This window comes from Pseudorca crassidens, chromosome 19 (genome assembly GCF_039906515.1).
Source record: "Pseudorca crassidens isolate mPseCra1 chromosome 19, mPseCra1.hap1, whole genome shotgun sequence".
NCBI classification, from domain to species: Eukaryota; Metazoa; Chordata; class Mammalia; order Artiodactyla; family Delphinidae; genus Pseudorca; species Pseudorca crassidens.
Window position 1 is genome coordinate 14,864,269 of NC_090314.1, and position 26,996 is coordinate 14,891,264.

The following is a 26,996-nucleotide window of genomic DNA, read 5'->3' on the forward strand; positions in this document are numbered from 1 at the left end:
CCAAGCAATAGAAACTCCTGCTGGAGGAGTTCAGGGAAGGCTTCATGGCGGAGGTGGCATCCAAGCTGCACCTTTGAGTGAGGAGATTTAGAAAGAAGGAGGGAGGCTGCGGGGTGGGGGCTGAGGAAGAAGCCCAAGCAACGGAAGAGGAGCAAGCACAAAGCACATACCAGGAAAATGATCAGCCTCACTGGCTGTAGACCACCCACTGCTGTCAAATGATCCCTGCCGGGAATGACCTGACTAGGACACCACCCCAGGGTCTCCCCAACCAAGTGCCAGGAGACGCCCCAAGCAGCCATTTGTGCACCTCTAGCTAAGAGGATGCTGGCCTACTTTCCCACCCCACACAGAGAGGGTGAGTCTGCCCACCTCCCCCATATCCCACAGCTGCTGGGACCCCTGCGCCTCCTCAGGAGAGAAGGGAGCTGCCTGGGAACAAGCCCTGTGATGCTTGGCACCCTGCAAGTGGTCTCTGGGCCTCAACCAGCATAATGACTTTCCTTTTAGCAGGACCAAGGCTTGCCTGCGAAGTGCCTTTGTGGGAATGAGAACAGGGCACCCCTCTGGGTGAACCAACTGGAAAAAGGCATCCTTCCCTCTCGTCAGACAGCCCCTCACAAGATACCCAGTTGGCCAGCAGATTGCCGATGTCAGCCCCCACTCATCCCTGATGTTGGGTGCCCCGTGTGGTCCATGCCTTCCGCGGGGGCCTGGCCCACCATAGCGATCTCTTTGCAGTCCAAGGCAGAATCTGGACAGCCGCCCCCAGATCCCCGTGCCCTCAACGCTCCATCCCAGCAGAGGAGTCCAGGCTACGCCAGGCTGTCCCAGGAGTCTTGCCCAGGTGACCAGGGTGACAGTCGTCATGGGGCTGAAGCTGTAACGCCCACCCCTGCACGTCCCTCACAACAGCTGATGGCCGATTCCCAGAAGAGACCATCTGGGTCTTGGTGATGCCTCACCCCCAACACACACACACACTCACGGAGCAAGGAGAATTAGAGATTATCGGTGCGCTGTAAGGCCCTGCTCGAGTGTTTACCCTCCCGGGGATATTAAATTTTAAACGTGTGTGCCTGTTTACTCTCCCTGCCAGAGCCTTGCTGGCTACCCCGTAGCCAGGCAACACTATCTGACCTGGGGGACCAGGAGGGGGACTTTCCATGCCAGGCAGGTCGCCTGGGGAGGGTTATCTAAGCACAGCTAGTCTCCGCACAATGAAGTACCTCTCTCCCCTCCCACTCCTTCCCCCCCTCAGCCTCCAGGTGACCTCACACCCACAACACACAGTCCGCTCTTACAGCAAGAAGCAGAGGGTGGTCCTGCGACGGAAGTGGTGACACTTTGGAATGGGATCTGTTAGAAGCAGATCACTGGGATTTGGTGTCATTATCAACCTCGTGGCCAGCTTTGCTGTTTCCCTGCCAGCCAAGCTGAGAGCCAGCAGGCTGAACCTGCAAGAAGAAAGGTTCAGGCTAGATGGGAGGAAGATGAACACGTATGAACGGAGACAGGCCACGGCACCTCCTTCCAAGGGAAGACTGGACAACGCCAAATCAGGGCTGGAAGCTCACGTGTGTCATTTTTTTCCTCCATGAGGGGTTATCTTTCCACCTGGATGGGAGATCGGCAAGTTGCTGACTGAAGGTAACAAAATCAAGGTCACATCTCAGCTCTGGATTGACGACGTGAGCACTGTGTGACCTTCTTTTCTCCGTGGAAAAGTTTAGGGACATGTGACATGCCTACCCTCCGAACCCCATGGTCAGGGGAGGACATTTGAAATCATATAATCAGTCATGGGCTCACAAAGCAATGAAATCAGGCAAGCAAATTATCTGTCATAGAATCATAGGGTCCCACAGATGGAAGACCTACTGTGTGCTGGGCCTCTAGGGTTTCCACTAGGGGTAAAAAAAATCTCCCCCATTTTACAGATAAGGAACCCAGTTCTGACAAGACCCAGCCTCTCCTACTGAACCATGAAGGTGGCCTGAGCTAGTCACAGCTGAATAACACCCACCTACAAAAGATGTTCTTGTCCTTAATCCTCAGAACCTGTGAACATGTGAGGTTAATGGTGACAGAGGGAATTAAGGTTGCTGATCAGCTGGCCCTGAGGTGAGCGGAGGATCCTGGATTACCCAGGTAGGCCCAATATAAACAAAAGAGTCCTTATAATAGAAGGAGGCAGAAGAGAGAGAATGAGAGCGATGGCAGTGTGGGAAGGACCCGGCCCAATCAATGTTGCTGCCTTTGAAGATGGTGGGATGGGGCTGGGAGTCGAGGAATGCAGGTGGCCTTCTAGAAGCTGGAAAAGGCAACGAAATAAATTCTCTCCTAGAGCCTCCAGAAGGAATGCGTCCCCATGGACACCTCGATTTTAGCCCAGTGAGACCCACTGCAGACTTCTGACCTCCAGAACTCTAAGATGATAAATCTGTGTTGTCTTAAGCTACTACGCTTGTCATCATCTGTTTCGGCAGCCATGAGACACTAATACAGACCTCTCGACAGATATAAGTCCAATGTAACCATGGGCAGGAAGGAACTCTGACACTCTAGCCCACGCCCCTGCTCTGCAGAACTGAAATGTTCTGAGACACATAGTCACAGTCCGGGATGAACGTTATTTTGACGTCTTGATAACTGCCTTGAAGCTCTTTGCTGATCTTCAGGAAACCAGGTGTGGATTCCTGAACTTCACTGGGCCTGGGACCCACAAGCAAGGAGAAAGGCTGCCCAGGAGATGACAGAGGACCATGCCATGCCAGCAGGACCTGGGACCCCGCCTGTCCATGACAACTCAGGCTGGACCGATGACCTGGGAGGCCTGGGTTTCAAGGTTCCCACCTCCGCTGCCAGCACTAACCTCAGGTACCCCCAGGCTCTGGATCTGTGGCTCAGCTTTGCTCTTGGGGTAACAAGGCCCATCCCTGACACTTACTGAATCCTCCCAGGCTTTGAAGACCCACCTTCCCGCTCTTCAGATCTCACCATCGTTCCTGACCTGCTTTCTCCTTCACTATTCTAATGTTTGAGGGACCCACTCTCCCCCCACCCCAGACCCCAGGACGCATCCCCTCATGAGGAAGTGACAGGGAGAGGATCTTCCAAGGATTTTCTGCTTTTCTGAGCATACCCAGGCCACCCTTGCTTCCACACCCAAGCAGGGACCACCAGACCACTCAGTGGAGGTCATGTCCCTTCTTGGGTCACTCTCTGAGATGGTTTCTGGGGCTTGGCCTCCTCGCAGCCATCATACCCTCAAAGGGTGGACATCACGTCTTCCCAGTTCAACAAAGGGCCGTCAAGCATGAGGAGACGGAGCTACGCAAGGCATAGCTCCTGTCTCCTACATCTCACAGCCTGGCTCTCCCGACCACGGAATAACCACCCCAAAGGGACCCTCAAATGCTGTCCTGAAACCCAACTGGACATCCACAAGGCAGCGATGCTGGGAGCCATCGGGGGTCCAGTGGATTTTCAGAATCATCATCTCTGGGGCGAGATGCAATGCTGGTCTCCTCTGAGCCCAGGCCACCCACCAGGGTGAGTCCCTGGGAAGGGAAAACTCTAGAAACAGTAGCAGAGCATCTGCAAAAGGTCCTAAACCTGGATGCCCTTAGACACAGGGAGGATATAAGGCAAAATAGTTGGAGAGAGCACATCCCTCCCAATAGTACGGAAATTCATTTTTTAATACCATGTTGGTCAAACAAAGCGTATCTGACGGCAAACTGGGCCCAGGCCTACCAGCTAGCGATCCTCAAAGGAGCAAACCCAGCCCACCCACCTGACCTCCTTCATCCCCTTCCTGCCTGTTCCCACCTGCTTTCCCTCCTTCCCTCGCCTCTTCCCTCCCCTCCCCCCTCCTATTTCCCCTCTCCCCAGTCCCTCCTCTTTTGCCCTTCCACAGCAGATGACGCCACCAGGCCACCCACCCCTCACTCCTGGCTTCCCACTTAGAGCCAACCAGCCATCATATTAACATCTGACATTTCAGAAGCTTCTCGGTCCTGCTGCCAAATCTAATCAGCTCAGCTGTGTCATTTGCCAGCAAACCCAATTCACTTCCGCAACAGGTTCTGCTTAATTTCCACGTGGACCTGGGCTGGAGCTCTTGAAAGGCTCCCCTCCACCTCTCCACATACCTGGAGATGCAGACCCTGGCAGCCCAGGCTGCTGGTAAGGGCATGGCAGTTTCCCTCAAAAGGAGCGAGCCACGCTGTTCATAGACTGCACTACCGCTCCTCCGAAATCACCTGGTTCTCATATCCCAAAGAAGGGAGCCAAACACTATGTATAAAGTGGAAATAATTTATTTAAAAAAAATTAATGTCACCACCCTCAAAGATTTGTTTGGGGACTTCCCTGGTGGCACAATGGTTGAGAATCTGCCTGCCAAGGCAGGGGACACAGGTTCAAGCCCTGGTCCGGGAAGATCCCACATGGCCGTGGAGCAACTAAGCCCGTGCACCACCAGTACTGAGCCTGCGCTCTAGAGCCTGTAAGCCACAACTACTGAGCCTGCATGCCACAACTACTGAAGCCCACGCGCCTAGAGCCTGTGCTCCAAAACAAGAGAAGCCACCGCAATGAGAAGCCCGTGCACCGCAACGAAGAGTAGCCCCCGCTCACCACAACTACAGAAAGCCCGCAAGCAGCAACGAAGACTCAACACAGCCAAAAAAAAAAAACCAAAAATCTGTCCATATTTTTTTAATAAAATAATTTAATAGAATAATTTACCTCATCTTTAGAGGACTCTTACAGGGGTTACTATCTCTTCTGGAGCAGAAAAATTTATCTAAACTTCAGTGACTCCTTCTGAGCCACCTGGTTTTCTCTTCACTAATTAAATGCAAGTAAAATCGAATTTAACTCTTTTTATTACAAATGAGCACAAATGGTACAATCCCATTTATTTATTTATTTATTGCAATTTCTTTTTTTTTTTTTACATCTTTATTGGAGTATAATTGCTTTACAATGCTGTGTTAGTTTCCGCTTTATAACAAAGTGAATCAGTTATACATACACATATGTTCCCATATCTCTTCCCTCTTGCGTCTCCCTCCCACCCTCCCTATCCCACCCCTCTAGGTGGTCCCAAAGCACCAAGCTGATCTCCCTTTGCTATGCGGCTGCTTCCCACTAGCTATCGATTTTACATTTGGTAGTGTATATATGTCCATGCCACTCTCTCACTTTGAGAGGGTGTGGAGAAATGGGAACCCTCTTGCACGGTTGGTGGGAATGTAAATTGATACAGACACTATGGAGAACAGTATGGAGGTTCCTTAAAAAACTAAAAATAGAACTACCATACGACCCAGCAATCCCACTACTGGGCATATACCCTAAGAAAAACAGAATTCAAAAAGAGTCATGTGCCACAATGTTCATTGCAGCTCTATTTACAATAGCCAGGACATGGAAGCAACCTAAGTGTCCATCGACGGATGAATGGATAAAGAAGATGCGGCACATATATACAATGGAATATTACTCAGCCATAAAAAGAAACGAAATGAGTTATTTGTAGTGAGGTAGATGGACCTAGAGTCTGTCATACAGAGTGAAGTAAGTCAGATCCCATTTATTTATGCCTCTGTCTGTGTGCATGACACCGAGATGTCTCGAGGCTTAGCAAATGGTAATGATGAATATGGCTGGATGGTGGGATTATTACTAGAGTTTTGTTTTGGATTTTTTTACTTTATACTTTACAATTTCTTACATTTTTTTATAAGAAGCATGTAACACCTTATTTAAAATAGGGTGTGGGGTGAGGGGTTGCTGTTCACTTGCAAAAAAAAAAATATCTTACAAAATTTCTCCAAGATGGGGCTTCCCTGGTAGCACAGTGGTTAAGAATCCGCCTGCCAATGCAGGGGACATGGGTTCGAGCCCTGGTCCAGGAAGATCCCACATGCCCCGGAGCAACTAAGGCCATGCACCACAACTACTGAGCCTGTGCTCTAGAGCCCGCAAGCCACAACTACTGAGCCCACGTGCCACAACTACTGAAGCCCACGTGCCTAGAGCCTGTGCTCCACAACAAGAGAAGCCACCACAGTGAGAAGCCCACGCACTGCAACGAAGAGTAGCCCCGGCTCGCCACAACTAGAGAAAGCCCGGGTGCAGCAACGAAGACCCAACGCAGCCAAAAATAAATAAATAAATAAATTTATTAAAAAAGGAAAAATTCTCCAAGAAAATACTGGGCTTTTTTAGTTCAATGCCACATTCTCAAGGCTGGATCAATTGATGAGAATTCATAAATCACCTGTTATGAGTATGTCTTAAGCACCGACCACTAAGTGTTTATGAAGCACCTGCTCTGGGCCCCTTATGTCCCAGGCCCTGTGACAACAAGGATAGGAGAACATGTCCTGTCCCCTCGGGCGATGGAGCTGGGGCTGCATTGGGCCAGTTCCTCCCAGCCCTGCTCCAGCAACACTCTGCCCCATCACACACATACACACACCTGCAGTCACACCTGAATGACCTCCAACTACACAAAAGTAAGCAGGTGCTGGCATAGCTTCTGGGCCTCACCAGCCTCCCATCGGGGGCTCCTGAAAGAGGGCCGCTCACATCCTATAGTGGGTTAAATGGTGCCCCCCAAAAAAGATATGTCCACCCAAGAATCTGTGAATGTGACCCGATTTGGAAAAAACGGTCTTTGCAGGCACAATTAAGCATCTTGAGATGAGAGCCAGGTGGATCCAGGTGGGCCCTAAATCCTTATAAGAGACCCACAGGCCCAGGGAGACGAGAAGGCCATGTGAAGACGGAGGCAGAGTGGAATCATGCAGCCCCAAACCACAGGAAGGCCTATAGCCACCTACACGCCTACCGGAAGAAGCAAGCAAGGATCTGCCTCCTCTAGTGCCTTTGGAGGGAGCGCAGCCCTGCCGACACCTTGATTTCAGACTTCTAGCCTCCAGAACTGCGAGAGAATACATTTCTGTTGTCTTAAGCCACGAAGTTTGTGGTAATTTGTTACAGTGGCCCCAGGAAATGAACAGACACCCTAAGGCCTGAAACACCATCTCCTCACTCATCCAAGAACCGGGAATCTACTAGGGGTCCAGGGGAAAAAAGCCAACAGGAGGGGGACACACAGGAGGTACCTACGGGACTCATAGTGCAGGGGTGACTCCCTCCAGGAACAAACACAAAACCCACTGTCCACTGTCCCACAAAGCACCAGACACACCGGGCTTGAGTGTCAGGTCAATGACATGACCCCCAAGCATGCATGGGGTGGGGATGCGAGGCGGGGCATGGAATCTGGCAGGACCCCACTCCAGAGCCGGTCTCGGCGCAGAAGTGTCTATGGCAGCCAGAAGAGGAGTGGGACAATCAATGAAACCACCACACAAGTATTTAGCTCACTGCCCACGATAAAAACCACGAGTACCCATCACATACCAATATAACACCCATGTGGCGTTATATCGGTATGAAGCCCTTGCCCACCCGCTTCCTCCTGTAATCCTCACAGCAACCCTACAGGGTGGGCTTAGTCCCACAAATGAAGGAATTGAGGTTCCTAGGAGATGAGCGAACTGCACAATGTCACACAGTTGTTACTAAGGCCCGGGCTCTGTGTGCCAGACCCAGTGTTGTCCATCGGGGACGGCAGGACCAAAACAAGCAGGGATGTTGTAAACTAGAGGCTAAGTTATGGGGTAGGACAGCTGCCAGGCCTTCAAAGGCAGGTGGCATGACTAGGGCTACAGCAGCACGTGAAGCATCCCCAAGGAGACGCCCTGAATGCCAAGTGCTCTATCAGGGCACAAGGTCAGTATCTGTCTAGAAATATAGACTCGTTTCAATACTAGCCGCAGGCAAAAGGAATTAGGAAGGAACCTTCTGATGGGGACAAACAGATTATAAAATGCATTCCAAGGCCAACCCCGGGACACTCCATGGCCTTGAATTATCCGGATCTCCGCTCAGTCCAATCCCAAAATCCTTCATGAGGACAATGACCTTACAGTTTCTCCCTATCACCATGGGGACCCACCTGGTCTGTGAACACTGACTAGCTCAGGGCAGCCTGACTTCAAGTGATGGGAACATGATCCAGAGGGATGCTTCCTCCCTAAAGACCCCTCCCCGAGGTCCATCTGAGTTTGTTGGGCAGGATCTTTGGTTTGGGCCTTTTTCCAATACCCTTACTGTCATCCATACTTATCAGGCAGGGTTTGGGGTCTGGTACACAGGGCTCAGGTGGGGCCAATCACACAAAATGCAATTTCAATTTTTGTTCATTGGTTATGGAGAGGCACCTCAGTCCTGGGTATCAGGCAGGGCATCAGGGAGTCCTGAGGAGAAACTATATTAGCAATAGAAAAATCAGTGCACCTCCTTCCAGACCTTCCCTCTGAGCATTGCTGTTCTCTGGAGGAATAATAAGTACGAACATTTCTGCAGCACACGCCACGTGCCTCTAAGTGATAAACGTACATCATCTCTATTAATCCCCATTACAACCACACGTGGCAGGTACTCTCATATCCCTACTCTACAAATGAGGGAACTGAGGCCCAGAGACGGTCCACAGCTAGGAAACGGCAAAGCCTTACACCAGGCAAGCTGGCTCCAGAAACTGTGTTCTTAGCTCCTACTCCATATGTGTCACCTTTCTGAGAAAGAGCCTCAGAGGGAGCTGGGTCCAGGTCAAAGGAACTGGATTAACCTCCCTGATGGGGGAGACCATGTGACCTGTCAGAAGGAAAGGGAGATGGGCTGGAGAATCAAAGGAGAGAGGCAGGGTTCCCAGAGAGACCATTCTGGAAGCCCAGCTGGCCTGTTCCCCTGAAACAAAGGAGAGAAGGAATCAGGCCCTAGTGAGCTGGATGCCTAGGCCTAAGCCTGGGGTTTGGGCTGCATTAGCAATTGCTAGGAGGCAGGGCGCCCCCCGGGGCCTCCAGTTCAGAAGGCTCCATGGGAACAGGCAAAGGACTCTCACGTGCTGGTGGCTCCCAGTTCCCTAAAGAGAAGGCCTCTGTATGTTTCTCAAGGGCAAGAACTACATCGTCATCAACATCATCACCATCAACACCACCACCATCATCATCACCATCACCGTCATCACCATCATAATTATCATCCTTATTATGACAACCACTTACTGAGCCCCCACTATGTGTTAAGCACCCCGCTAGCTGCGTCACGGTTTACCTCATTACTCCTCACACCAGCTCCTCCAGGTGGCCATTGTCCTCATTCTACAGGGGAAGAAACTGGAGGTCAGGGAGATTAAGTAACACGCTCACATGACTCCTGGAAAGCAGTCCGGAGCGTGGTTAAGACAGCACAGGCTTCCGAGCCACACAGACAGACCTGAGTCCAAATCCTGGCCCTGCCCTCACCAGCTGTGGGACATGGAGCAAACAACTTAACCTCTTCCGCCAAGTTCAATCAGAGATGCCAGAAGCAATTCATCTCAAGTGTCGGCTCAAATGACTGGCGGTGGCTACCTGCAGGGCTTTGCTGGAGAGGACTCTGAAGCCACATCTAAACTCACGGGCAAGGGTGCCATGATCATTACTAACATCCGCCATAGGGGCAGAAGGCTGGTGGGCTGGCACGAGTGTCACACATTTGCCTGCCCTGATCTGGAGAAACATCACGGCTTACAGAGACAACCATACACGTGCATGGGTGCATGTATAGAGCCAGCGGATTTTTGACTAAGGTACCAAAGCAACCCTAAGTCTTTTCAATGACTGGATATCCATATGGGAATAAATGGACCTAGATACCGGTACCATCAGGCCACTCAAGATGGCTACTCTCTTGCTCACTATACATCCCCCTGCTCAACTGCTCCCTGCCTCACCTACACCCTACTCACCTGACAGACTTTCCCTCTTAGTCATAGAGCCTAATCAGTAAATGCCTACATACTTGTCCCCCACTCCTACCCAGCTAGTTCTAGTCCTTAGATCAGAACACCTCCACCATGATAGCGTATCAAAGGGGCAAAGGGGCGGTGAAGGACGTGCTCCTCTGCTGGTTTCCCTGGTAACCAATGAGCCAACCTGATGTCAATTCCCACTATAACGGGTATCCTCCCTCTCCCCTCCAGTTGTGAAGACTGCTGCCCTGTCCTGCCCTCGTCTGCCTCACACAGTGCGGTGTCACTCCAGGACCTTGCTTCAGACATGTAAGATCCCTTGTCCATTAAACCATCGATGTCTCTGTCACTGACCCTGGGCTCTTCCTTCTCGAGGCTTTCTGTCTCGAGGCTGGGCAAGTATAAGGCTTGCTGCCCAACAATGCCTATATCATGCCACACAATTAAATTAAATTGAGATGGATCTTAGATCTGTAGCTCAAACTAGACAGCTTCTAGAAGAAAATATGGAAGAAAATCTTTGTGATATGGAATAAGCAAAGAAAGCTACAGATACAAAATGAAAAAAAAGTCCATAAATTGGACATCATCAAAATTAAAACTTCTGTTCATCAAAGACGCTGTTAAGACAAGGAATGAGCTTGTATCTAGAATATGTAAAGAATGCCTACAGGAAGACGAACAACTCAATTTTAAAGGGGGAGGAGGGACAAAGGAACTGTAAGAATGGTCCACAAGCATATGAGAAAGTGTTCAATGTCACTAGTCATCAGACAAATGCAAATTAAAGCCACAATGAAATATCCCTCCCTACACACCCACTCAAGTGGCTAAAATTAAATAGACTGACAATGGCAAACGTTGACAAGGATGTGAAGCAGTCAGAGCTCTCATAACACTGCTGGTAGGGACGTAAAATGGTACAACCACCTGGCTAAAAGTTTGGCGGTTTGATATAAAGTTAAACATTCACCTCCCCTTTGACCCAGCCATTTCCCTCTAGGTATTTACCTAAGAGAAATGAAAACACATGTCCAAAACAAAACAAAACTTATACCAGAATATTCGGAGCATTTGGTTATTCATTATAGCTCAAAACTGGAAACAAGCCAAATGTCGCTCAACAGGAGGAAAATAAACAAACTGTGTTGTATTCATACAGTGGGCATAAAAAGGAACAGACTACTCATACACTCTACATCATGGGTGAATCTCACAGATATTATGCTGAGCTGGACACAAACAAGTACAGATTATGTGATTCCTTTTATCTTTTTTTTTTTTACCTAGTTCCCTGACCAGGGATCAAACTCGTGCCTCCCTCACTGGAAACAGAGTCTTAACCACTGGACCACCAGGGAAGTCCCCGTGACTCCTTTTAAATTCAGTTCTAGAACAGGCAAAACTAATTTACAGTGGAAAAAAAAATCAGAATACTGGTTGCTTCCCGAGGGGAGGGGGTTGGGATTGACTAGGAAGGGACATAGTGGAACATTCTGGGGGAAGAGAAAGGTCCTCTATCTGAATCAGAGTATGGGTCCCATGGGTGTATCCATTAATAAAAGTACACAGTCAAGATTTATGCATTTCAATGTATGTAAATTTTTAAAATCCGGTTACACCTAAAGTAATTTGCAAGAAGTGTAGGCTAGTTGGCCTTAAAACAATGAACAGATGCAGGGGACACGGGTTCGTGCCCCGGTCTGGGAAGATCCCACATGCTGCGGAGCGGCTGGGCCCGTGAGCCATGGCCGCTGAGCCTGCATGTCCGGAGCCTGTGCTCCGCAACCGGAGAGGCCACAACAGTGAGAGGCCTGCATACCGCAAAAAAAAAAAAAAAAAAAAGAACAAAATCAGGTACAATAGAGGGGTGGGTTCATGCAGGTGGAGCACACACAGACATCTCCCAGCTCTCTAAGCCTCCAAGGTGCCCCCCAACAGATGCAGAGCCAGATTAAGCTCCCCTCGCATCTGCACTGCCCTTGGGCTCCCCTGTCCACTGGGCTGTATGAAATCAGAGGCCTCCTGGGAAGTGGTTCCTGAGGAGATAGCATCTGGGCCAGCGACATAAATAGGGTCTGCGTGGGGACCAGAGACAGCTCTCCTAGGAGCGCCAACAAGAAAGCCAGCTAAACCTCCTGCAGCGGTGGTCATGGGCCGCAACAAACGCTTGTCCCAACTGTCATGCCCCCAACTGCAGAGCTTTCTTGAAGAGGAGAAACCAAACCCCCTTGCTGGTGTCCTTGAGCCCTTCTTGCCTCTGCCCAAGAGGGGTCCCAACATCCTTCCCACAAACGCCTCCTCATCTCGTCCATACAAACTTGGTAGATGTGGCAGGGGCTGACACCCCCTCACTCAACCCTGACAGAGGCAGGTGGGTGATCTCTTTTCCCAGTGAGAACAGAAGACAGGGGGCAGGAACCACAGGCAAAGTAAGAGATGGCATCGGGCCTGGGGCAGTGCTACAAGCTGGAAAGGAAACCCCAGCGCCTCCCCACCCAGGCCAGAAAGTGGCTGGTGGGCAGTTCGGGAGCCTGGGAGGGTAGGAGGCCGAGACCCAGCACAGCTCTGTCCAAAGGGAATGAAGGGAGTGCAGAGAAGGCACCTCTGACCTCCACTTTCTTCCCCAACATGTGGGGACTTTGCACCTGCCTGACCCATCACTGAGGGTTTCGAGGGCATCGGTGAGTGATGGAGAGCAAAGGACCAAGGGGGCAAAGCAGGCATGAGACTCTCTGCTCCCCCCACAGCGGGCACCCCAGCCCTCCCTGTTCTCTTCGGGAAAGGAGAAGGTCTGGGGTGGAGGAGGCTGTCCTCAGACTGGCACAAAGAGGGATGGAGAAGGCTGAGAAAGGGTCACCTCCCAGCTGACCGGGCCAGCCCAGGCCTGGTGGGGCTCCAGAGACGAGTGTGACAATTCAGATCAAGGACACACCAAGTCCCAGCATCACCACCTTCGATAGAACGCCCCGTGCACTTACTGTGAGCTGGAAAAGAATCAGGAGGGTCAATCCCAACCCCTTCACGCCCAAAAGGCTGTTGTATGGTCGGTCCCAGGGGGTCACTCAACCCCCGTGCTTGCCACTAGGGTCCCTTCCAACTCCCCCCCCACCTCCCCATGAAGCCATCCTCACTCCTCTCCCCCCACTAAGATGACACACTGCAGCTTGTCACATGCTCAGCCATATGGTTTCTTCTGCTCGGTTAAGGCCCCCCGAAGACAGCAGGTTCTTTGAGGGACGAGGCCGGCAGCCTCAGTTTGACCACACGGGGCCTAGCACAATGCTGGGCACACGCCCACTCTCCTTGGTGCCTGGTGATCCATTTGGGCATGAAAACCAGATCATAAAAGATGTGGGGAAACAATTCACAGCATTCCCAAGGAGACAGCCCCAAACCCCTCTCCCAGCCCACCCTGCACCATCCACAGCTTGAATTCTGGTTGGGAACCGGGCTCTCATTCTGCCCATCTGCTCGGCGTCTCTGTGGTGGCTCTTCCTCAGGTTCATATTAGCGAGAAAAAAAAAATTCCCTTGAAAACCACAAACACAATGAGGTGGAGAAGGGGGCGCAAAGGACCAGTTGCAGCAGGCATGCCCGTGGGGGGCAGGGGCCTGGGGAGTGGGGGGCGCTTCTCGGGCTGGAGGCCAGCTTCTGCTCCAGCAGTCCCTTCCCAATGGGGGGAGCAACTAGAGGAGGTTGTCCCTGGTGTGTGGGGTGGGATGAGAGCATCTTATCCAAAATGGTTTGGGTCTCAGAACTGAACTTACTCTATGACTACAGGAGGAACACACCTATCTTCAGTGGGACCTTGGCCAAGTCATTTCCCACCTCCTGGCCTCCAGCTTCCCTAAAAAGGAAATGGATCACCCATCCCTGACATTTTGTCACTCCCGAGCTACTGAATACCAAAGGGGCTTCACTGCCACCCCTAACCCGAGCCTGCACTGCCAAGGGAACCAAGTGAGACCCTCCTCCACTGCCCAGATGCTGGGAGGGAGGGGGGGCTGATGGAACTCCAGGGCCAGTGACCCTGGAGAGATTCCAACCTCCACCCTCAGTGTCTCAGACCTCGATGTGCAGTAATAACCTGGGGAAGTTGGGAAGTATCAGCAAAGCAGAGGCCTAATCCCACCCTGGAGAGGACATCGCAGGCGGGAGCCCAGACCTGCACAGATGACTCCACAGGTGAAAGTGATAGGGAAGGAGGGGGCTTCAGTCCACATCTTGAAGAACACATGTATTCAGGCTTTTTTTTTTGGCCGCACCATGCAGCATGCGAACTTCCCCGACCAGGGATCGGAACTGTGGCCTCTGCAGTGGAAGCGCGGAGATTAACCGCTGGACGACCAGGGAAGTCCCTGTATTCTGGCTTAATTTAGAAGAGTATTCCTGGAGAAAGAGGGTCTGCTGGGATAGGAGATTCAGACAAAACCAGAGGAGTGGAAGGGAAGCACCTGCTCCTCCAACCTGGATTCCAGAATGGTCAACACACCATAAACATCGACCAGAACTAGGAACCCACAGAATAGGACGCAGTCGCTGCCCTGAACTCAATGCAGGGACGCGTTGGCCTAACAACATGACTTGGTAAATGCAGTCCCGACACGGCTGCTCCCTCTGTGCTGAGCAGGCTGGGGAGAGGTAAGTGAGCATCGTAGCTTTAAGTAGTCACCAGGACGCTAAACCCAGAGGCCACCGCGAGCTCCACATGTGGCCTCTCCACCGTAGTTGACACATCTGCCCATCCCTCTCACCATGTCCCCAGCCTCGTCCACACCAGCCTTTCCCTGGGGAGGCCACCCCCGGAATCTCCCATCTTCCCACTCCATCCTCTCCCTGGAGAGTTCACCAACCCACCCATCCCTCCACCCCGAGCTTCAATTCCCATCTCTACAAAAATGACTCCAGATTTTTATCTCCAGTCACACCCTTCTTCTGAGCCTGGCCCCCAAGTACCCGGCTGCTCAATGACACCCCCATTGGTGCCTCAAGCATGTCCAACTCAGCACTTAGAACTTAAAGCCTCATCCTCCCTCCTGGGTCACCCCCTCTCAGAGAATGGCTGTATCGTTTATCCGGTTGATCCAAACCTGGGACCATTCTTGCTTCCTACCTCTCCCCAAATCCTCATATCTCACCAATCCACCTCCTGGGAAATCTCTGAGATCTGACCACTTCCAGGAGGTCACAGGCCCTTCAGAGTCAGTCCTCTCCCACTGGACTCCTGCAGTGGCCTCCCCACTCATCCCACTTCCACTCCGTTCCGTCCCACACATCCTCCATACGAGCCAGGGTGACTTTGCAGAAGTCCTGTCACCTTACTCCTCTGACTAAAATCTTCAATGACTTCGATGCCCCTAGTTAGGATAAAGCCCAAAATCTTAGGCAAAACTTCCAAGGGTCTGCCTCTTGGTCCCTAACTGTGAGTGCTCTAGCCATTCTTTTTTTTTTTTTTTTACATCTTTATTGGAGTATAATTGCTTTACAATGGTGTGTTAGTTTCTGCTTCCTAACAAAGTGAATCAGTTATACATATACATATGTCCCATATCTCTTCCCTCTTGCATCTCCCTCCTCTAGCCATTCTCGTCCCTCGAGAATAAACTTCTCTCCTGCCTCAGGGAGGACGGAGCCTACAGCAGTGCTTCTGGAGCTGTAATGTACATGTGAATCACTAGGGAATGTTGGTAAAATGCAGATCCTGATTCAGCGGTCTGCAGCGAGGCCTGAGAGTCTGCATTTCTAAGGAGCTCCCCGATGAGGCAGGTGCAGCTGGTCTCTTGGCCTCACTCTGCATGATAAGCATCTAGAACACTCTCCTCCACCTTGACTGCACTTCTGCGTCACTAAGTCCTACTCCACTCTCAGGGTTCAGCTTAAGCACCACTTCCTCAAAGCCCTCCCTGACCTTCTCCAAGGCTCGATTAGATCTCCCCTCCACAGACGTTATATTGTCTGAGCTATGCTGTGCTTCTCCTTTGGAACATTCATCACACCTAACTGTCCATCCCTCATTCTTGAAGTTATTTTTTCAACTTTTGTCTCCATAGCTGGATGACAAACTCCAATAGGACAGGGATCATACTGCCTTGTTGCTACTAGGTGCCCAGTGCTCAGCACTAGACCTGGCACCTGGTCAGCACGTGTAGTAGAAAGCTGTGGGTCTTGCCTGCCCTGCATCCGTTTCCTCTTCCTCTCATTGTAGTATCTTCAATTTTCCTTTAAACCGCCACCCCTCCCCCATTATCCGTTCTTACAGTTTAGACCAGGGATCCCCAGCCCCCGGGCCGTGGACCGGTACCGGTCCGCAGCCTGTTTGGAATCGGACCTCACAACAGGAGGTGAGTGGCGGGCGAAGCTTCATCTGTATTTACAGCTGCTTCCCATCGCTCGCATGACCACCTGAGCTCCACCTCCTGTCAGCATTATGGTGAGCTGTATAATTATTCCATTATATATTACAATGTAATAATAATAGAAATAAAGTGCACGATAAATGAAATGCGCTTGAATCATCCCGAAACCATTCCACCACCACCACCACCCCACCGCCAGTCTGTGGGAAAATTGTCTTCTACGAAACCGGTGCCTGGTGCCAAAAAAGTTGGGGACCGCTGGTTTACACGGTGGGCAAGAGACCCAGGTCTGGCCAGTCAGAGCCTTCCATCTCTGAGATAGACACGTGACCTAAGCCCAGCCAATGAGCTTCCTCCCTGGGACTTTTGTTAGAACTACTGGGGGAAAAATGATACTCTTCTTTCCACTGGAGTTACTTAGCAAGTAGGAGCTACTGTCCCCGTCTGCCACCACAGAGCCAGAGCTTGACAAAGGATGAAACACAGAAGAGAAATGGTAAGAGACGGATTTCGTGGATGCAGCCGTGCCTGGAGTCTACACTTGCCATTACGAAGGCAATAAATTTTCCTTTATGCTTAAGCCAGAGCGAGTTATGTTTCTGTCACTTGCCACCAAGAGTCCTGACTAACACAACATTCAAATAAATATTGGGTGTTGGGTAAATTAAATGAGCACATAAGTAAAGCCTGCCAAGAGAACTCAGTGACTCCTCCTAGGAGACTTTCAGAATTCCTCCCTGCAAACTCCCGCCATCCATGAGCAAAGAGACAAGCATCCCACACCCAACTCTGCAGACCAAGGGACTAAAACTCAGAATGGCGACACGTCTCAGTAATACCCTGTGCAAACAAGCCACCCCAGCACCTGACTCGGAGGCCAGCACTGTGACTAGGCTGATGAAGGTGGTCTGGCTTTCAGTGCCCCTGGGTACCCCACCAGGAGGAGAGCAGAGCTGTCTTCTAGGTCAGCCCTGTACCCTACCCACTCCTGCATTCCTAATTCAACCAGGACAGGCTCTGACTGCCATTCTGTGATATTCCCCCTCAGTTCTGTGTGTGAGGGGCATTCAATGTGGGATGATAATGGGAAGATGGCTTTTATCTACCTCCTTTGAGGGTATCACTTTGCAACAGATTAGGTCAGGGAAGAAGGGGCACAACAGGGACTCCCAGGAAAGAAATACCTAATTATTTCCCTGTGAGTCACCTTGTAGCAGAACCCCAAGACCTCAGATGACTCAGGTGACGTCTTCAGACCTAGTCCTCACCTGGCAAAGTGTGAGGGAGGTGCATTGCTGCCTAGGCAGGATTACTGGCTGAACCAAAGTCCTCCCTGAGGGCCGGCTCAGGCCCATGTGGCCACCCTGCCAGGAAGACTGAACAGTAAAGGGGGAGAGCTCGGTGTAGGGAGGATGCAGCCCCCTCAGGGTCCTGGGATGTAGTCTCCCAGGAGAGAGACGTGTGAATGAAGTGCTAATAGGGAAAGAAATACTGGCTCCCAGAACCTCCAAGGCAACTCTCCCACAGAGATTAGGGGGACAGGGCCAGCCCAGGAGGCCAGTCAGAGGCAGGTAGAGCAGCACACAAGTGCCATTCAAGTCCCAGGAGGGTCCCAGCCCACAGGACCCCTCCTTCCCCACCCCCAGCCCCAGGCAGCCCTTCTGGGCAGTAGCCCCGTAAGGCCCCCAGCTGCATTCTGAGTGTCCCCACTTACTCCCGCCTGGGCCCCTTGTGCCGGAACCTACAGCTCCACAAGGCCTCTCGCTAATGACCAAGCATCCCGCCCACCCCATTCAGCCCCAGTCTGTTTCCTCACTGCCCCTTGACACCCCCGAATCTCACAATCACACTTTCCTCCTACACGGGTAATCTCAAGTGGACGCTGCCTTCAGAGGTGTGGAGACATTCCAAGGCCCCCATGGGGACAGAAGCAGCCAGGCCAGGGGCCAAAGCAACAGCACTTTCCCCGCGCACTTCCCCTCCCCACTTACCAGCCGGAAGCCTCTTACCTTCATGGTGGGAGGCGCAGTGAGAGGAGGGGACAGCGGCCGGTCTGGGAGGGTCACATCCGAGCTGTTGGCCAGCTCCTGCTTCCTGTTAGGCCACAGAACACAGAAGAGGTGAGTGGGGGCCTGTCTGCCCTCCCCTCTCTCCTCTAACAGCAGCTGGGCTTAAGGACACAGTCTAACACATGCAGAAAATAGAGCCAGTGCATTTCTTTGCCAGGATGTGCTCAAATCTTAGGCAGGGCTACTCCCAGTGTGGTTCCTGCACCACCGCATCACCCAGACACTTGTTAGAAATGCACATTCTCAGGTGCACACCAGACTCCCGGGTGATGGGGCCCAGGAATCTGTGTTTTAACAATCTCTCCAGGTGATTGTGATGCTGAGGTCTGAGAACCACAGGTCTAAAGAGATACAGGACTGGGAAGGAAAAGAAGGGGAGAGGGGTAAACGTTTTCAGTTCCTCCTCCCTGGGGGGACCGCTTTGTCCCTAAACACACACACACACACACACACACGCGCGCGCGCGCGCACCCTGGTCAGACTTTGGGAAGACAGGGCTGCCTGCTGTGTGTGCTGCAGGTAAAACTTATTTTAGTCCATGTGGGCTAGGACCGTGGAGAGGCAGCTAAACAGAGTTGCGTCACCATGACAACACGACTGCGACAAGTCCGCGGCTCTCACACACTCCCCACTTTCCATCTGGCCCTTGCTGGTGACCAGGGAGTGCTAGTGTACGGTCCAATCAGTAGGGAGAATGTGTGCCACGGAAAAGCCTTCAGAGCGATGGTCACGCACAGGGCCAGCTGGGCAGAACCTGGGGGAGTCTCCGCACGAGGGACTCTGGTGTCCAGGACGTGCCCTGGCTCTATCCTGGGACAGGAGGGAGAGGCAAGGATAACAGAATTAAGAGCCTAAGAAGACCAGGCTGAGCCACAAAGCCCCCAGTTTTGCAACTGTTTGCTTCTCCAGAGCCCCACCCAGAAGCAGCCAAGAGTCAGCCCCCAACCTGGTCCCACTGAAATGACCGAAGGACCCCCACTGCCACCTGGAGAGAATGCTTCTGTACTTTGTTCCAGCCCACGTCCTGCCAATGGGGGTGACAGCTCCAACCCCAAGCCCCCCTTCATGAGAGAAGCCATGTTCCCTACAGAGGGAACCGTCTTTCCGGAGGAAACCCTGGCCCTGGGGCTCAGACACCACCCCAGGCTGGCTCCCCTCAGCCCAGGCAGGCCCAGCTACCCTGGCACAGCCCCTGCCTGTCCCTGTCACCTGTCCTCCAGGGAGCCAGGTAAGGAGGCTGCATGACCGTCTGGCTTGGTGGAAGGATTCACGTGACCCCACTAACCTCAACCCTGCCAATCCCCCTTTCTGCACCTCCATCTGCCTCCCTCCTCCTTTATTCCTGGACCTTGGACTCACTCCGATGACTGGAGAGTGGGGTCCCCTCCCTCCTGATCCAGACTAACTAACACAAGAACCAAAGGGTCAAGACTCAACACTCAAGACGTGCGCACACACGTGGTCACACACAAAGGAACGGACGCAGCTCCTTCTACTTCTCAGTCAGAGTCACCAGCCTCCCCTTGCACTTATGGCCTTGGAGGTTACCATTGTGGGTAACGTCCGGCTGCTCTGGCCCTCACCTGCCTGTGGATCCAACAGAGCTGGGTGGAAACAAGCTTGCTTCCCCTAGCCACTCTACCCTTTCCAAGCAGGCACTGTTCCTCCTCAATGGGCCTGCAGCCCGGGACTCATGATGATGGAAAAGGAAGGGAGGAAAGGTGCTCAGAGAAGGGAGCATCACTCTCAGGTCCCCTGAGGTGAGGACGGGCAGGGCAGTTCCTGGGTGGGTCTGGGAGCCTGGAAGGGAAAACCATGCAGGGAAGGGAGGGGAGGCAAGCCCCCACCCAGAGTCTACAGGACTGTGTGGGGTTAGCTGAGGACCTCTGGCTTACTCCCCTGGAGATGGCTTGTGGGCAAACTTGACCAGTAGCCGCCTTGGCTCTCTGGGAACACAAACCCTGGAGGAGGGCAATGGCAGCAGATTTTTCATATCAGTGGTCGGGGGACCCTCATATACACAGTCACACTGTCCGGTTCTCTCCATAAGGTGGAAGATGTCCACGCCCGCAGGACCAGAGCAGCTGAGATTATGACCAAGGTCCCTGAGTCCCAGGCACAGGGCCCTCGTACCCAGCCCTTCGTGGACTAAGCCTCTCTCCCCTGAGCCAGTCTGTTCTCCCTGGACCAGTCTCCAGGAGCTGGTGGGGGCTATCACATGGGAGCACGGGGCATCTGCCAGAATGATTTCCCAAAGGATGCTTGGAGCCCGGAAGGTGCTGGAGCAGGAAGGAGCACGAGTGGCTACCGGCCTCCTGCTAGCTCCAGGGCCCTGTCCAAGACTCCAGAGGGGACACCAGGCTGGGCAGAAGGCATGACCACTGCCCTCAAAAAGATCAGAACCCAGAGCACATGCACACCGATGGCCGCAAATCAGAAACTACCCTGCCTTGGTACCTAGATAGCTTGGAATGGCTTTACGGGAGGGGATGGGCCACACGGCACCAAACCCTACTCTGGACTTCAGTCCTCCCTCCTAGGAGCCAAAGGTACTTATTTAAGAGCTGACTGCCTGTTATGGATTGAATCATGAACTGCCTTAAAGATATTTTGAAGTCTTTTTTTTTTTTAGCTGCGCTGTGCGGCATTTGGGATCTTAGCTCCCTGACCAGGGATCGAACCCGCACCCCCTGTGTTGGAAGCACAGAGTCTTAACAACTGGACCGCCAGGGAAGTCCCAAGATATTTTGAAGTCTTCACCTACCTGTGAATGTGACCTCGTTTGGAAATAGGGTCTTCGTAGATGTACCCAAGTTAAGATATGGTCATTAAGGTGACCCCTTAATTCAATCTGACTAGTGTCCTTATAAGAGGAGAAGGTGGCCACCTGAAGACACAGACACACAGGGAGAATGCCATGTGACAACAGGGGCAGAGGTTGGAATGATGCACCTGGAGCACCAAGGAAGGCCAAGGATTGCAGGCCACCATCGGAAGCTACAAGAGGCAAGGAAGACTCTTCCCTGGAGCCTTCAAGAGGAGCATGGCCATACTGACAGCTTGATTTTGGACTTCTCACCTCCAGAACTGAGACAATAAATGTCTGTTGTTTTAAGCTGCCTGGTTTCTAGTACTTGGTTAGAGCAGCCCTAGGAAACAAATACACTGCCCAAATCCCACGTTCTAGCCTTGGCTTTGTAATTGGAAGACCGAAACCCAAAAGGATGAAATCCCTGCTTCCGCCTCACCACCCCTGCTATGGTCAGCTGGGCTCAACCTCGCCCTGCCCCAGAGCTCACAACCAATGACATCTGCGTGTGAGCCGCCCTCCCAGGGACAGCCAGGCCCAGCCTAGCCACCAGCTGGTGCTAAGACAGAGTAAGAACATGGTGCTCAATGCAATTCTAGCCCTTTCTCAGCCAAACACATCACACTTACCGAGTGGTGAAAGTGACATGATTATCTCCAGAGATAACCTTGAATCTGCTCTAATTTATTAGAAGCAAAAGGTAAATTATTAGCAGAAATGGTAACCTCCCTCTTATTGGTAATGACTTTCTTGTAACCCACAGTGATCTTGACATGGGTCATGGCACTAAGGTTGAAGACTGCCTCTCGAGCCAAGCCAGCCCACAGGCAGCTCTAAGGCCACAGGGTCCCAGACCTACCCAGGAACCCAGAAGAAGAGGGGCTGGTGACAGAGGCAGAGGAGGGAAGCTGGGAGATTACACACTCAGCTAAAAGAGAAGGGTGGTTAAGAGCAGGTGTGAATGAGCAGGTCAGAAGAGCCTCCCGCCTCTGGGGTCCTGGAGGCGCAGCCCACTCAGCTTCCCTCTGCCCCAGAGCTGCCTGGCACTGAGGTTCTCTACTCTGGGATTCCTTCCCCAGCTGGGAGGGCTCAGGGAGGCCGGGAGAGGTCCTATCTGGCTTTAGCCAAACGTAAATCTCAGGAGGAAATGATCTAAGAGCCGGGAGAGGAAGCTGAGAAAGCCGGGGGATGATTCACCCAGATGGGGCTGTTCACAGGGAACTGGGCAGACCTCCAGGCAAAGACCCCACGTACAGCACCCAGGCCTCCAGGGTCCTTGCCTCCAGCCTCCAGTGTCTCTGCCCCAGACCATTTGAAGTCATCGCAGCTATCATCTCTCCCACATGTCTATGAAAAGGACCTATATTAAGAATCAAGAGATGCCTGCGTTCAAGTTTGTCTCTACTTGCTACCCCACTGTGTGACCTTGGTTAAGTTACCTCACCTCTCTGTGTCCCAGTTCCTTCCTCTGCAAAGATGGGGGTGATAATGTTCTGAGGATTTAAACATAATGGCTGTGAAATAAAATATAAAGTCCTATACAAATGTAGACCATTATTATTATAACTCATAAAATGGTGATCAGGTTTCCAAGTGGAAAGAGAGAAGCAAGGGTCCAGGGCTGTTTACGTGTCTTTGAAAACATTCCTGGCATCTCAAATAAGCACCAGTTCTAGCCCCGGGGATCTACCGTCAGGATCGTAACCATCGGTTAATAATCAACAACAGGAAAAAATCCCCTGTAACAGCAGATGGCTCTGGGGCCAGGTTTAAGCCCTCCCTCTGGCACAGAGTTTCTCCCAAACCTACACACTCCCCTTGTCTGCATCTCCCACTACACCAGTTCCCCAGCCACCCTGCCACGTTCGGCCCTGCTTTCTCTTGCTTTCCAAGTAGCCAAGCTAGAGAAACGCATACAGCTGGCCGCTATGAAGAGCTTCCCAGGAAAACCAAACCAAAAGGAACGAGACACATTATCACAACAGCCATCAACCGATGGATGGATAATCAACACGGTCCCTCCACACAGTGGAATATTATTCAGCCATAAAAAGGGATGAAGTACTGATACATGCTACAACATGGATGGACCTCAAAAACATGCTAAATGACAACAGCCAGAAACAAAAGGCCACCTATTACATGATTCCATTTATACGAAATGTCCAGAATAGGCAAATCCAAGACAGAAAGCAGATGAGTGGTTACCTGGGGGTGGGGGCAGAAGGAGAAGGGGCAGGGAGGGTCTGCTCGTGGGCCCGGGGCTCCTTTTGGAGGTGATAAGAATGTTCTGGAACTATGCAGTGGCGATGGCACAGCTCTGTGAATGTACTAAACCCCACTGAATCGTACACTTTAAAAGGGTGAAATTCATGGTATGTAAATCATACCTCAAATTTTTTTTTTTTTTTTTTTGCGGTACCCGGGCCTCTCACTGTTGCGGCCTCTCCCGCCACGGAGCACAGGCTCCGGACGCGCAGGCTCAGCGGCCATGGCTCACGGGCCCAGCCGCTCCGCGGCATGTGGGATCCTCCCGGACCGGGGCACGAACCCACGTCCCCTGCATCGGCAGGCAGACTCTCAACCACTGCACCACCAGGGAAGCCCTATACCTCAACTTTTTAGAAAGAAATAAGGATGAAGGGGCTGAATGGGCTCCATTTCTGCCATTCCTGCTGCTTAATTTTCTTCTCTGGCTGCCTTTTGGTGGCCCCGGGCTGTGTGCAGGGTCTCGCATTCTGGAGATGCTGAAGATGCTGAGTACGGTTCCCTGACTGATCCCACCTGCTGAAAGCAGTGCCTTTCTTCCCCACCCCCAGCATTCTTAAGTACTTGCAGCACAGTACTTAAGAACTTAGGAGAGGGTTTTGGAGTTCCAACTTTTCACATTTCCAAACCCTGCATAACCAACTAGACCATAAACGATAGGAAATAAAATAAAACAAAATGAAATTAAAAAGCTTCCAGAGAAATCATCATAAGAAGGAGATACGATGGGAAGAAAAGGGAATTAGAAGCCAGGACTGGCTCCCACCAGCTCTAGCCGTGACAAGCTGGACCCTCAGAGTCTTATTATCTCTGCTTTCCCCTCTGCAGGATGGGCAGGCTAACCCCCAACTCCTGCTCCCTGCACTGGACTCGGAAAATTGCGCTCAACTCTTCAATATGACTAGAGTCTTAGACAGTTTTCGTGGTGGCAGAGAATTGTGTGGTCATTGGGCAAGCCGGGCCAGGGGGAAGGACGAGCAGGGACCGGGCTGGGCATGGGCTGGGGGGTCCCAGCCCAGAGGAATCCACTTTGCTGTCTACAGAGACCCAAGGCCACAGGCACAATCACGTAGCCCTCATTCCAGCAGCCAGCAGTGCTGGGGCATCCCCGTGGTTGGAAACATGTCCGAGAAGTTCTGTCCATCATGGCAGGACAGCCTGGCAGATGCTGGAGTAGAGGGCCAGCCTCCAGCCTCGAGGGAGGCGGGCAGGCAGTGTGTACAGTGGATCAAAAGCCCTGGAGTTCTGGTCCAACAGACCTGGATTTGAATTCCGGTGCCAACCCGGATTAGCTGTGTGACCGTGACCAAGTTACTTCGCCTCTCCCCACCTCAGCTTCCTCATCTGTAAAACGGTATAATAATACTCACCTCCTTGGGTGGTCTGAATAAGGCCTGTAAAGCACTTGGCACGGTGCCCGGTCCACAGCCAAAACATAATACCTGGCCGCCATGGTCATGGCCAAGGCTGCCGTCAGCTAAGCTGGAGGGAATGGGCATGGTGGCGGGGACACAAAGGCAGAAAGCCAATCAGAGAGCAGAGAGGAGGCAGGAACGGCTTCAAATCCCAGGGAACCTGGATGCCCACATACTTAAGACAGGAGAGTCCAGCCACTGTGTGTGGGCCACCAGGTCCTGCGTTTGTGCACGTGGCTTGATCCCAACCCCAAGGGCCCAGACGTGGAGGTGAAGACATTACTGTCCACACTCTGCTGAGGCCAGTGTAGAAGGGGAGAAGGATGCCAGCCCAGCAGAACGGGCGGAGGAACGGAAGCAGGGAAGGGGGCACGGGATTCAGGAATAAGAGGCTCCAACACGTGGAGGGATTGAGCCCCGATGCCCCCCTTGGAGAGCCCGTTGGGAAGGAGCAGGTGCTGCTCACCTGTCCGCACCTGGCAGGGCTGGCTCTGGTGACACATCTCGTTCCCATGCACACCCTAAGAGGATCCAGGAGACTCAGAGCACAGCTCTGGACCTTCGAGGATGCAAAACTCCCCAGGGAATGCAACCCCAATCCCACCCCACCGTGCCCACCCAATCCCACCCCACCGTGCCCACCCAATCTCAGGGTTCACAGACGCAAAGACCAGCAGAGCCGGGAGAAACCAATAGAAGCCACCCGACAGCCTGATCCTGGTGACGAGGACATTGAGGCCCAAAGAGGCCGAGGCAGATGCCCAAACCCCACAGTGAGCCTCTCTCTTCTCCTCCTGAGAAGAGCTGTGGCTCTCCCGTCACCTCAGCATGAACGTGGGAGGTGAGCAGGTCACGACATCTCGGGAAGAACCCGAGGAAGCACGGCTGGTTTATGGACAAACGTTTATACAGCACGAGTGCCGGGGCCCTGTGTGAGGGGAGAGGTGGGGCAGGGGCCCCAGGGATCTACGGGTCTACGGCTGTGCAGGTGTGCCAGGTGCAACTCAGCCGCAGAAAAGCACGTGGGACCAAGGGGAGGCCGGGGCGATGCTCCGTGCCTGCAGCTACAAAGAACATGCCGGCGTCTCTCTGGGTGTGTAGGGGGAGGATGGCACTGCCCTTCCCTGGAGGACCCTGAATCCCTAAACTGGGCCAGGGGTGGGAGAAAGGGCAGGTTTCAAGGAGGCGCAGCACACGACAGGGCAAACCAGCCATGAGAACCAGCTCTGGCCCCTGCCTGGGCGGCGGGGACACAGCCTCCCTCCGTCATTACAACTCAGAGGTGATGGACCAACCTGTCCAAAAGGGCAAACCTCCACACTCCCAGGAAAATACGCCGTTACTGAACACATAAGCTTTAGAACTGACTCAGGCCGTAGGGTTCACACATGAGGAAGCAGAGACTCAGAGGGGTTCCATGTGGGCCTGAGGGTCACAGAGTCAGAAAACTGGAGAGTTGGGCCTCAACCCCAAGATCTCCGACTCCGCTTGCATGGTTCCTTCCAGTCACAATGAGAAAGCCAGCTCTGCCGGGCCCAAGGGCCACAGCGGCATCTGAAAGGAGAACACTGGCCACCAGCTCCCTTTAAGCTTGAGCCCTCGGGGACCAAGGATGGGCTGTGTGTCTTAGCATGCGCGGTGACGTCAGGATTATTTACACGCCCCTGAGGAGACAATCCGGGAGGGAGAAGTGAAATTGCAGAAGCCATACTGGAGGCCCAGCACACCCACGTGAAAGACCCACCTGCCAAGTGTGCACTGTGGGTTATCGGTTAAAACAGATAAAGAATAAAGCGGGGGCCGGGTCTCCTTGGGAGATCAGCTAAGGTTACCGAGGAGGTGAGAGCTAAGCCAGACCTGGAGGGAAAGGCCAGCATCTGTCTGGGAGAGAAAGAGGAAGGGGAAAGGCGCTGAACAGAGGCACAGAGGAGTGAAAGCAAGGAGCACTAGGGGGCCGCAGAGGAAACACAGGCGTGGCACTTAACAGGCTCTCAAAAAGGAAAAGAGAAAACTAGCAAGGAAGCCTCAGGGCTTCTCATGTACTAGGTACTGTTGGAAGTGACCCACATAACCTATCTCGTTTCATACTCACAACAACCCTTTGCAGCCAATATCATTAACCCCACTTCACAGATGGGGAAACGGACACTCAGAGAGGTTAAGTTATTCGCCCAAGTTCCCACAGCAGGAAAG

At 52.5% G+C, this 26,996-nt stretch overlaps 1 protein-coding gene across 6 annotated transcripts in view; it reads right to left on the bottom strand.

Annotated features, from left to right (window-relative positions):
* Nucleotides 1-26,996, bottom strand: part of RAP1GAP2 (RAP1 GTPase activating protein 2) — a 218,189-nt gene that overhangs the window by 85,527 nt on the left and 105,666 nt on the right. For all 6 annotated transcript variants that reach the window (XM_067714885.1, XM_067714884.1, XM_067714887.1 and 3 more), the window contains one exon: nt 18,252-18,336. In XM_067714885.1, coding sequence (XP_067570986.1) covers nt 18,252-18,336 — 85 coding nt within the window. The remainder of the gene's footprint in view (nt 1-18,251; nt 18,337-26,996) is intronic.